The sequence below is a fragment of the Dipodomys merriami genome, unplaced genomic scaffold (genome assembly GCF_024711535.1).
Source record: "Dipodomys merriami isolate MVZ:Mamm:240054 unplaced genomic scaffold, mDipMer1.0.p SCAF_17, whole genome shotgun sequence".
Classification (NCBI taxonomy): Eukaryota; Metazoa; Chordata; class Mammalia; order Rodentia; family Heteromyidae; genus Dipodomys; species Dipodomys merriami.
In genome coordinates, this window is record NW_027203048.1 from 14,035,651 (window position 1) to 14,048,646 (window position 12,996).

A 12,996-nucleotide genomic window follows, 5' to 3' on the forward strand; every position below is an offset into this window, starting at 1 on the left:
AGTGCTCTACCACTTGAGCCTCAGTGCCATTTCTGGCCTTTTCTGCTTATGTGGTGCTGAGGAATCGAACCCAGGGGCTCATATATATAAGGCAAGCACTCTAGCACTGAGCCATTTTCCTAGCCCCAAAAGAATATTTTTTAAGTGTCTTAATAAGAAAAAGGACCAGGAAACTCAACAATATTAAAAAGAATCTCTAGTGTCTTGAGTATAGATAAAGCTCATAAATTTGATAGGAATTCATGGATATTATTGATACTTCCTCAACAGTGGTTTGGCATTGAAAAAGAGGATGATTCATGAAAAAGTATAAAACAATACATTTCAATGCAGTCAGGTCCATGAGAATAGAAGTTCTGTTTTCTAGCTAGTTGCTGGTGGCTCATACCTGTAATTATAACCATGTAGGTGGTTTGAGGATTATGTTCCAAGGTAGCCTGGGCAGGGAAGACTTAGCTGGAAGTGGAGTTGATGTATAGCTCAAGTCCTAGAGCCTAGACTTGGGCAGAAATGTTTAGGGACAGTGCCCATGCCCTGAGCTCAAGCTCCAGGATCAGCAGGCACTCATGCATGTACACGCTCATGCTTGCATGCACTCATGCACATGCAAAAGAAAGAAATTACGTTTTCTACAAACATTGCGCATGGAGAAGTTGTACCACTACAAACACACTGATACGCTTCTAGAACATAAATATATAGAATAACCGTATAACAACTACAGTGATTATTAATACCATCTAAATTTTGAAAAACTGCAAAAAAGAAGGTGAAAGAAATAGATTTTTTTGTCTTTACAAACGAGGGCATTTTTCTCTTTTTCCAAAAACTGTATGGGTGTTTTCTTCATAAAGTGCTGACAAAAACTAAAGAGCCAAAAAGAAATGAAAAACTTACTGTCATAACAACAGCATTGTCTGAACAAAAATCATAAAAGTTAGTTGGTAGCTGATGCCTGTAGTCTTAGCTACTGTGATCTGAGAATCATGGTTCAAAGCCAGTCTGGGCAGGAAAGTCTGGGAGTCTCTTATCTCCAGTTAATCACAGAAAAAGCCAGAAGTGGCACTGTGCCTCAGGTGGTAGAGTGCAAGAGTGCTAGCCTTGAACTCAGGGACGGGGACACACACACACACACACACACACACACACACACACACACACACACACACACACACACACACACACACACACACACACACACACACACACACACACACACACACACACACACACACACACACACACACACACACACACACACACACACACACACACACACACACACACACACACACACACACACACACACACACGAGTCTGGGAGTCTCTTATCTCCAGTTAATCACAGAAAAAGCCAGAAGTGGCACTGTGCCTCAGGTGGTAGAGTGCAAGAGTGCTAGCCTTGAACTCAGGGACACACACACACACACACACACACACACACACATATACACACATAAACACACACACAGAGATATGTATATACATGTCTATATCTCCTAAGAAGGATCCCAGTCAGGATCTGCTGTTGTCATTTCACCATTTCATAATCCAAGTTAAGAGTCTTTAGCATATCTGTACTGTTGATTGTTTTTCTGTACTGTTTCATCCTTTGAATAGGCCATTTGTAATTAGTAAATAAGCATAAATATGACTAGAACTCTTACCTTAAATCTTCTGTTCCTCAAGCTTTAAAGCTTGCAGGACCTTAAAAACTCAGTCCCAACCACAGTGCTATCATGAAAACAGATCTGGATAAGTCACACCATTCAACCAGGTATCACAACTATGGAGAACTTCAGTGGTTCAGTCTTTGGGGAGGTTAAGAGAAGACACAGAAATGGAGGGACAAAGGATGAAGAGATGCAGCAGTGGTACTCACTGGACACTATGTTGAAAATGAACTATACAACTTGTTTGTGGGGCAAGGATGGGAAGGAAAAACTGAAGTGAAGGGAAGCGGTAACATTGCCTTCCCCCCCGCAATATACTCATTACTTGCTTTATGAAACAGTAACTCCTCTGTATGTCACCTTCATAATAATAATAATAAAATTTAATAAAAATATATTTGATGATTAATTGGATATTAGTCCCTTGGACTTTTTCTGCCCAGGCTGGCTTCAAACATTGATCTTCAGATCTCAGCTTCTTCAGTAGGTAGGATTACAGGCATGAGCCACCAGTTCCCTGTTCTCAAAGTTTTCTTTTTTATGCCAGTGTTGGGGTTTGAACTCAGAGTCTCTTGAGTGCTTCCTTGGTTGGTTGGCTGGTGTTCTACTGCTTGAGCCATACCTCCACTATAGAGATAGGGTCTCCTGTACTTTTCTAACTGGGTTGGCTTCAAACCTGTTCCTCTAGGTCTCTACTTACTGAGTAGCTAGGTTTATAGGTCTGAGCCAGTGAAACTTGCCTGAAACTGATCTTTTAATTGCTCTACTGTTAACCTACATTCTGTGTGCCTGATATGTATTTCTTTTAAAGTTATAATTATTTTTACTTTATCTTTTAAGTGATGATTTGCTGGAGGATTCAGACAGTGAGGAGCATTCCAGATCAGATTCTGTGACAGGTATGTAAAAAAATCTTAGTATATTCTTAAAATCTTTGGATTTGTACAGTTTTAGGTAAAGCTAAATGCCATATAATTCTAAATTTCTTAGTTAAGACTTAAAATTTTCAGTGTTAAACAAGAAAACTGAAATATATATCAGATCTTGAATCAGTAGTAAATAACAGTTTTACATAATAAATTTTAAATAATTTCTATTTTAAATAGTTTTTATTTAAGCTAACGGAATTAAACTGATAGTTATATCAAATCTCTAACATATTCAGGAATTAAAGTTATATGTATTTTATTTGCAAAGTACAGTCTGTTAAATAAGCATAACATCTTAATTGAAATCAAACAGCTGAATAGAGATTAAATTTGAAAGTGTAAAATCAGACATGATATAAAGTAAATGTCTTTTTATGAAATATGAAGTCAAAGGAACCTGGTTCATTGTGTTTTGAGACGGGCTTATCTGGGCATTTATGTCTCCCAGGCTGCCTTATAACTCAAGATTCTTCATCTTCCACCTTATTGCTTGCATTACAGATAAACACTACTGTGCCTGGCTTATAGTGCTTCAAAATTTAATGTTATTTTGTATGGAAGGCTAATAATGCATTGCAATTTTTTTTTTTTTTTTTGGTAGGTTGTGGGGCATGAACCCTGGGCCTGGGCTCTGTCCCTCAACTCTTCAGCTCAAGGCTAGCACTCTACGTCTTGAGCCACAGGGTCACTTCTGGCCTTTCCTGTTTATGTGGTGCTGAGGAATCGAACCCAGGGCCTCATGCATATGAGACAAGCACGCTACCACTGAGCCACTTTCCTAGTCTGCAAAATGGTTTTTATAAGAATTAAAGTGTTACTTTCTATAGAAATGATTTTATTTTCTAATATGTAAAATAGTTTTATTCATATAGAATTATTCAAGGTTCTAGGTACTATGTAAACACATAAAACATTAGGTGCCATATCAGATGTAGCCTTTCAAAAAGCTTTAAAAAATTGTTATAGGGCTGGGAGGTTGGCTCAGTGGTAGAGTGCTTGCCCCTCATGAATGAGGACTTGAGTTCGATTCCACAGCACCACATAAGCAGGAAAAGAAAGCACTGTAGCACTGTGGCGGAAGTGGTAGAGCACTAGCCTTGAGCTGAAGAGCTCAGGGACAACGCCCAGGCCCAGCGTTCAGGCCCCACGACAGAAAGACAGACAGACGGGGACACACACACACACACACACACACACACACACACACACACACACACACACACACACACACACACACACACACACACACACACACACACACACACACACACACACACACACACACACACACACACACACACACACACACACACACACACACACACACACACACACACACACACACACACACAGCGTTCAGGCCCCACGACAGAAAGACACACACACACACACACACACACACACACACACACACACACACACACACACACACACACACACACCCAGCGTTCAGGCCCCACGACAGAAAGACAGACAGACGGGGACACACACACACACACACCACACACCACACACACACACACACAAAGATACTGTATAGAGGGTGGTTACAGTTACATAAGTTAGGGGAAGATTATATTTCTTTTTTGGACAATGTCAACCCTTTCCTTGCTCTCTCCCAGTTTTTCCCCTCCTGTCCTACTCACTAAAATGTTGGTGTAAGGGCTGGATACCAGCAGTTCACTTCTCTAATTCAGCCTAATTAGGAGTTGGAGATTAGAGTATTTTGGTTCTAGGCCAACCTAGATAAAAAGTTGGCAAGATTCTCAAAAGCTGCATTTACTTGTTATCCCAGATATGAAGGCTGAGGTTGGGATGATTATGCTTTCAGACCAGCTGAGACAAAAAGCTACTAAGACATCATCTCAACAGAAAAAACTGGCATGGTAGAGCCTTTCAGTCACCCCAGCTACACTGGGAAGCATAAATAGGGTGATTTTATTACAGATATCCTGGGAAAAATGTGAGACCCTATCTCAATATTTAAAACAATAAGGCTGAGGGTCTTCACTCTAGTGATAGAGTTCCTGTCTAGCAAACAAACCTCAGTACACTGCTCCCCCAACAAGGTTTAATATTTTGAATACATAGCTAAATGTCATGAGCATGTTAAGGACATATAATATTATCTCTTTAGAAAAGACTGATTTTATATAGTAGTTATCAGATAACTATAATTATTATTAATAGTAAATGTTCTCTAAATTCTGAATTGTCATGCAACCTTTAAAGCTAATATAAAAAAAGACTGGATTAACATTTTGAGTTAACTCTCAGTTTTGAAGTTATTAGCAATGAAAAGAAACTGAATTGGCACCAGAAAATGTCATGTACAAATACATAATTAGTTTTAGAAAAATAATTGATTGCATTTAAAGATAGTTTTAGCAGGACACCGGTGTCTCATGTCTATTATTCTAGCCAGTTAGGAGACTGAGATCTTAGGATTGTGGTTTGAAGCTAGCCTAGACAGTCAAGTTCATAAGATTCTTACCTCCAGTTAACTCCAAAAAACTCGAAATTGGAGATATGGCCTGAGTTGTAGAGGGCTAGCTTTGAATGGAAAAGCTAAAGGTCTTTGAGTTCAAGACTTAGTACAGCATAAGAAAAAGAAAAGGTTTAGATTGACAAAAATAGTAGTTCTCATACTCCGTTGTTCTTTTCAACAACAGGTTACTATTGCATTGTTTTAATTGGTTGAAGAATAGTAAGCTGGGGCCGGGAATGTGGCTTAGTGCTATAGTGCTTGCCTAGCATGCATGTGAAACTGGAAGTTATATTGTGGCTCAACTGCTAGTCTTGAGCAAAAGAAGCTTAGGGACAGTGCCCAAGCCCTGAGTTCAAGCCCCAGGACTGGCAAAAAAAAAAAAATAAAAAAAAAAAATAGCAAGCTGGTCATTGGTCATGTGTGATTGGCTTAGAGCTTTAACTTGTAACCGGGAGTTATGTTTTTGTACAATTTTAAAGTTGCTGTAAAAAAAAAAAACCTTCCTAGTTCAAAAATTTTAATAGCTTCATTTGAGCTTTTGCAAATAGTTTATTCATCCATAGGAAAATGTATATCTTTTAAACTAAACTTAAATATTTGTCTTCTAACATATTGTTATTTGTAACACTCTCTCTCTCTCTCTCTCTCTCTCTCTCTCTCTCTCTCTCTCTATATATATATATATATATATATATATATATATATTTGTTATTGTTCTTTGTCATGGGGCTTGAACTCAGGGCCTGGTCACTGTTACTGAGCTTCTTTTGCTAAAGGCTAGCACTCTACCACTTGACCCAAGGACCACTTCTGGCCTTTTCTGTGTATGTGGTACTGAGGAATTGGACTTAGGGTTTCATGCTTGCTAGGCAAGCACTCTACCACTAAGCCACATTCCCAGCCCAGTACTCTACTCTCTTCTTCCACAGTTTCATTTCTAGCTTCTTAGTGGTTAGTTGGAGATAAGAATCTCATAGGCTTTCCTGCTCAGGCTGGCTTTAAACCATGATCATCAGATCAGCCTCCTGAGCAGCTAGGATTACAGGTATTACCCACTGATACCCTGGTTTCTTCCCCCTTGCCCCTTCCCCCCCCATCTTTTTTTTTTTTTTGTCAGGCTTGAATCTGGGCGGGAGCACTGTCCCTGAACTCTTCAGCTCAAAGCTAGTGCTCTACTGATTGAGTGACAGTGCCTCTTTGGTTTTGTGGTGGTTAATTAGAGGAAAGAGTCTCACCCACTTTCCTGATCTGACTGGCTTTGAGCTGTGATCCTCAGATCTCAGCCTCCTGAGTAGCTAGGATTACAGGTGTGAGCCACTGGCGACCAGCTCATCCTAATTTCTTTAACTTTTTATTTCCTTTTCTTGAGGGAGGGTGGCTTTCTTGGCAGGTAATTTGCTTCGTGACCCATTCTTTTTTTTTTTTTTTTTGTCGGTCGTGGGGCTTGAACTCTGGGCTTGGGCGCTGTCCCTCAGCTCTTCAGCTCAAGGCGAGCGCTCTACCACTTGAGCTACAGCGCCACTTCCGGTTTTCTGGTGGTTTATTGGCGATAGGAGTCTCACAGTCTCTCCTGCCCGGGCTGACTTTGAACCGCGATCCTCAGATCTCAGCCTCCTGAGTAGCTAGGATTACAGGCGTGAGCCACCAGCGCCCGGCTTTGTGACCCATTCTTAACCTATTAATTAGTAATTTATAATTTTAGTTACTTTTCAGGTAGGTTTTGCTCAGCATGAAAATGAGACTACTATGCTTTGACTTAAAGCTTCTATTTTAGCTGGATAGGAGACATGTACAACCAAGCCAGGCTTGTTGATTGAGATGAGGTCCTGCTTTTTCACCAGTTACTTCAAACTATGGTGCTCCTGGTCTCTGCCTCAGATGTAGTCCCAGGGGTATGAGCCACTGTGCTCGGTTTTAATTTTCTGTTTTTACAACAGTTTTAACCAGCAGCCAGTTGGTGGCTCATGGCTATTACTAGCTACTCAGAAGGTTGAGATCTGAGGGTCAGCATGGGCAGGGAAGTCCATGAGACTCTTTTTTTAATTTTTTATCTGTTGTGGGGCCTGAAATCTGGGCCTGGGCGCTGTACCCAAGCTCTTCAGCTGTAGACCAATGCGCTATCACTTGAGCCTCAGTCCACTTGCTGCTTTTTCTGCTTATATGGTGCTGAGGAATCAAACCCAGGGCCTCAGGCATGCAAGGCAAGCACTCTACCACTGAGCCACCTTCCCAGTGCCTCCATGAGACTCTTATCTCCAGTTAATTACCAAATAAAGCCAGAAGTGGAACTGTGACTCAAGTGGTAGTGTTAGCCTTGAGCACAAAAGCTCAGGGACAGCACCCAGAAGCTGAGTTCTAGTTCCAGGACTGGTACACACACACAGACACACAGATACATACACACATAAGCACTCATGTATGCACACATGCGTGAGCACATACACGCATGCACAAATTTACTCCCTCATTACCAAGATAATATAGTCTGAATCGAAAATAATTTTGAGTCCTTTGGTTACCTTTATGATTTCTCCAATAGACTTACTTCATAGTTAATCAAATTTTCTTTTAAATTTAAGACTTATAATGCACTGACATGATGAATTAAAAATTAAAGTACAGGGGCTGGGAAGGTGGCTCAGTGGTAGAGCGCTTATCTTGCATGCCTGAGGCCCTGGGTTCGATTCCTCATCACCACATAAGCAAAAAGAAAAAAGCCAGAAGTGGCGTTGTGGCTCAAGTGGTAGGAGCACTAGCCTTGAGCTGAAGAGCTTAGGGACAGCGCCCAGGCCCCGAGTTCAGGCCCCATGACTGGACCAAAAAAAAAAAAAAAATTAAAGTACATACTAGTCTATATCTAATTAATGTTCTTTTTTGAAGGGCATACATCACAGAAGGAAGCCATGGAAATAAGCCTTGATATAACAGCACTCAGCATTCTCCAGCAGCCTGAAAAACTTCAATGGGAGATTGTGGCAAATGTGCTTGAAGATACTGTTAAGGATCTTGAAGAACTTGGGGCAAATCCTTGCTTAACAAGCTGTAAGAGTGAAAAGACAAAGGAAAAGCACCAAGAACAACACAACATTCCCTTTCCATGTTTGTTAGCTGGAGGTTTATTAACATATAAATCTCCTGCTACTTCGCCTGTTAGTACTAATTCTCACAGGTCACTAGATGGTCTAAGCAGAACTCAGGGTGAAAGTATATCAGAACAAGGGTCAACTGACAATGAGTCTTGCCCTAATTCAGAACTAAATTCTCCTCTGGTAAGGAGGACTTTACCCGTTTTACTTCTTTATAGCATCAAAGAATCTGATGATAAGACAGGAAAAATCTTTTCACAGATGAATAATATTATGAGTAAAACTTTGCACGATGACGGTTTTACAGTTCCACAGATTATTGAAATGGAGCTGGACAGTCAGGAGCAGTTGCTGTTGCAGGATCCTCCCGTGACTTACATTCAGCAATTTGCAGATGCAGCAGCCACCCTTACCTCTCCAGATTCTGAGAAGTGGAGCTCTGTGTTTCCCAAGCCTGGGACTTTGGTTCAGTGCTTGAGGCTTCCTAAGTTTGCAGAGGAGGAGAACCTTTGTATAGACTCAATAACTCCTTGTGCTGATGGAATTCATTTATTGGTAGGACTGCGGACATGCCCTGTTGAATCCTTGAGTGCAATAAATCAAGTAGAGGCCTTGAATAATTTAAATAAATTAAACTCTGCACTATGTAGTAGGCGAAAAGGTGAGCTGGAATCAAATCTTGCTGTAGTGAATGGTGCAAATATTAATGTAATCCAACATGAATCACCAGCAGATGTACAGACCCCTTTGATAATTCATCCTGAACAAAGGAATGTTAGTGGTGGATATTTAGTACTTTACAAAATGAATTATGCCACTCGGATAGTGACTTTAGAAGAGGAGCCAGTAAAAATCCAGCATATCAAAGATCCCCAGGACACAATTACCTCGCTGATTCTGCTTCCACCAGATATATTGGATAATCGAGAAGATGACTGTGAGGGACCTGCTGAGGAAGTTCAGCTGACCTCAAAGAATGGGATCGAGAGAGAAAAGAAGTCTGACATTTCTACTCTTGGACATTTGGTAATAACCACTCAGGGAGGATCTGTAAAAATATTAGATCTTTCAAACTTTGAAATTTTGGCCAAAGTGGAACCTCCCAAAAAGGAGGGCACTGAGGAACAGGACACATTTGTTTCTGTCATTTACTGCTCGGGTACAGATAGACTGTGTGCATGCACCAAAGGTAAGCGGTTTGTCTTCCAAAAATCTCTGTATATGGCGTGTAATTATGAGTCTACTCAGTATGAATTTTAGATCCTTATGAATAAAGCCTTATTAATTTTTCTTTAATAATGAAGTAGTAAAAATTTCTAATGCTTTAGCTGTAAACTTTGTCTTTTTTTTTTTCAAATTTTTTTTGAACTCAGGACCTGGGCACTGTCCCTGAGCTCTTTGCTCATGGTTAGTTCTCTAGCACATTGAGCCACAGCTCCATTTTTTTTTTTTTTCTTTTTCTTTTTTTTTTTGGTTAGTTGGAGATAGAGTCTCATGACCTTTTCTGCTCCACTGGCTTTGAACTGCAATCCTGAGATTTCAGCCGCCTTAGTAGGATTACAGGTGTGAGCCACCAGCACCTGGCTCTTTAACTGTAAACTTTTTTACTGATCAAGATTAGGGTTCTGTTTGTAAATCATTTAATAGATCAGAAGTTGTCTTCTGTGTTTTATCTTCAAGAAAAAATTTTGTTGTTTCTCTGAATCCTTGTCTGTGAATTCTGTAAATTCAGTAAATTATGTATTTTTTTCTTATAAACTAGCATAAAAGGCCTGTGTACTAAACCATCACTGTGACAAAATATCTGCCCTAAACTTAAGGAAGGAATGATTTTGTTTTTGGGCTCACTGTTTAAACATACTGACCTGATGGCCAGGAGTGTGTGGCAGAGCAGAACAGTTTCCAACATGGTGCCCAGGAAGAGAGAATGCCTGTGCTATTTATTAGCTGTTTCCATCACTTTTCCCTTCTATTTCACCCATACCCCTAGCCTGTTGTGCTGCCCACATTCAGGGCAGATATTCCCTCTCTTAGTTAATCTTTATTTTCTTTTTTCTTTGCCAGTCTTGGGACTTAAACTCACGTCCTGGGCATTGTCCCTGAGCTTCTTTTGTTCAAGGCCAGTACTCTACAACTTGAGCGACAGCACCACATCTGGCTTTTTCTGTGTGTGTGGTACTGAGGAATCAGACCCAGGACTTCATGCATGCTAGGCAAGCACTCTACCACTATGCCACATTCCCAGCCCCTGCCTTAGATAGTCTTTACTGGAAGAGATCTCACAGACACACTCAATGTTTTTTTTTTTTTTTTTTTTTTTTTACTCACCTAGGCATCTGTCAGTCTAGTGAAGTTGACAGTCAAGATTGTCCATCCTGGACTATTTCTTAGACTTGTTATAATCTAACAAAATAACGTATGTAAGGTTTCTGGCAGTAATTGGTGATTATTAGTAATGATTAGTTTTGCCAAATAAAAAGTTTTGGTCTGATTTACTCCTAACCTTTGTCTGGTGGTGAATCAATTTTGTAACATTTGAGGCCCTGTTGTGCAATTAGTGTATAGTTTTTCCGTTTGTGTACATTTTAAGTTGGAGAGGTAACAGCAGTTTATGTAAAGGATTACTGACAATATTAGACATTTTGAGGGGCTGGGAAGGTGGCTCAGTGGTAGAGCGCTTGCCTTGCATGTCTGAGGCCCTGGGTTTGATTCCTCAGTACCACATAAGAAAAAAAAAAAAGCCGGAAGTGGCACTGTGGCTCAAGTGTAGAGTGCTAGTCTTGAGCTGAAGAGCTGAGGGACAGCACCCAGGCCCAGAGTTCAGGCCCCACGACAGGACCAAAAAACAAAACAAAACAATATTAGACATTTTGAATGTTCCTATTAATAGTATATTGGAATTGTAGGGCTACGAGATATTTGAAACCTGGTCATTATAACAGGGTTAGCAGCAAAATTGGAGTTTAAGAAGAGTTGCACATATATCTATGTTTCTTGTTGCATTAACCTGAATTTTTCCATTCTTGAAATTGATTTAGATTTCAAGGTTAGTTAAGGAGATTATGGCTAAATGTTATTAGATTGCCTTTTTTGACCTATATTCAATGATAAAATAATGATAAATAGCAAATCAAAAACAAGATAATGTAGTACAGAATAACTTAAAAATAAGGTTCCAATAATTTTAATGTATTTATTGTACACATTGCCAGTTCATTATTCTAAGAACTTTACCTCAGTTCATTTAGTCATCACACCAACTTTATACAGCATATACTTTTGGAGAGTCTGTTTTCAGGATAGGAACCTGAGAGAAAGAGAGGTTAAGTAACTTGTTTGTCACAGAGCTAATAATAAGCAAAGCCATGGCTCAAACTTGGGTATTCTGTCATCATTGTGCTTTAGACTAAATCCAGAATGTAACTAAATCCAAAGAATCATACATTGAATTCCTTATGGAGCTAAAAGGTTATCTAAGCCAGACGCCAGAGGCTCATACTTATAATCCTAGCTACCCAGGAGGTTGAGAACTGAGGATCATGGTTCAAAGTCTGGGTCAGAAAGCCATGAGACTATTCTTACCTCCAGTTAACTACCGAAAACCAGAAGTGGCACCAGCCTTGAGCACAAAAAGCTAAAGAAAATGCCAGACCCCTATTGCTTAAGCCCTAGTGCCAGCATAAAACAAGTTATTGAAAATGGAACTGTGTTTAGAATATGAGCGATCGAGCCCCAAGACACATCTAAAAATGCTAGTGTTTGGTGTGAGTACTAGGAAGAGGAGATTAGGTCAATAAGGGGAGTAAATGAGGAGAATGAGACTGATTATGGTACATTTATTTGTGTGTGGAAATGTCACAATGAAACCAATGTATGTTAATTGAAAAAATACTGAAATGCAAAGAGGGTTTAATCATTTCAGTTATTTAATGAGATATGCTTTAGGCAGCTTCCAGAAATATTTATTATTAAATATTAATTATTATTTAAATAAGAATATTTAAAGTAAATGAATATATTTTTAGAGTTAAGACAATAATAAATTCTACTCTTAAGAAATGATCTTGTAATAGTGAACTCTTTTTATGTTTGTTTTTTTGGAGATAGTATCTCACTGCTTAGGAGAAGCTAGCCTTGAACTCTTGGTTCTTCTATCTTAGATACGTTCCACCATGCCAAGTTGACAGGGAATCTTAAAAGATGTAAATGATATACACATCACTAAAGTTGCAAAATAAGTGCCATGTAATTATATAATGTTCATTATATGAGCATATTGTGTTATGTTTAAATCAGGTTAAACTTAACCTTTTCAAACATTACTTTGTGTTGAAAACTTTCAAAATCCTGTTGTTTACATTTTTTTTTGTTCAGTTGTGGGGCTTGAACTCAGGGCCTGGGCACTGAGCCTCTTTGTGCTCTACCACATGAGCCACAGAGCCACTTCTAGGTTTTGAGTGGTTAATTGTAGATAAGAGTCTCACGGGGATTTTTCTGTCTGGGCTGGCTTCAAACTGTGATCCCCAGATCCCAGCCTCTCGAGTAGCTAGCATTATAGGTGTGAGCCACCAGTGCTCAGCTTTGTTTAGATTTTTTTTTTTTTTTTGGGGTCCGGTCGTGGGGTCTGAACTCTGGGCCTGGGCGCTGTCCCTCAGCTCTTCAGCTCAAGGCTAGCACTCTACCACTTGAGCCACAGCACCACTTCCAGCTTTTTTCATTTTGCTTATGTGATGCTAAGGAATCGAACCCAGGGCCTCATGCATGCAAGGCAAGCGCTCTACCACTGAGCCACCTTCCCAGCCCCTTTGTTTAGATTTTTA

At 39.8% G+C, this 12,996-nt stretch overlaps 1 protein-coding gene across 8 annotated transcripts in view; it reads left to right on the plus strand.

Annotated features, from left to right (window-relative positions):
- Birc6 (baculoviral IAP repeat containing 6) overlaps positions 1–12,996 on the plus strand; it is a 212,273-nt gene that overhangs the window by 41,621 nt on the left and 157,656 nt on the right. For all 8 annotated transcript variants that reach the window (XR_011372505.1, XM_070025332.1, XM_070025333.1 and 5 more), the window contains exons 9-10: positions 2,514–2,572; positions 7,971–9,365. Coding sequence is in view for 7 of the 8 variants with exons in the window: in XM_070025332.1 (XP_069881433.1) it covers positions 2,514–2,572; positions 7,971–9,365 (1,454 nt within the window). In the remaining variant the exon portion in view is untranslated. The remainder of the gene's footprint in view (positions 1–2,513; positions 2,573–7,970; positions 9,366–12,996) is intronic.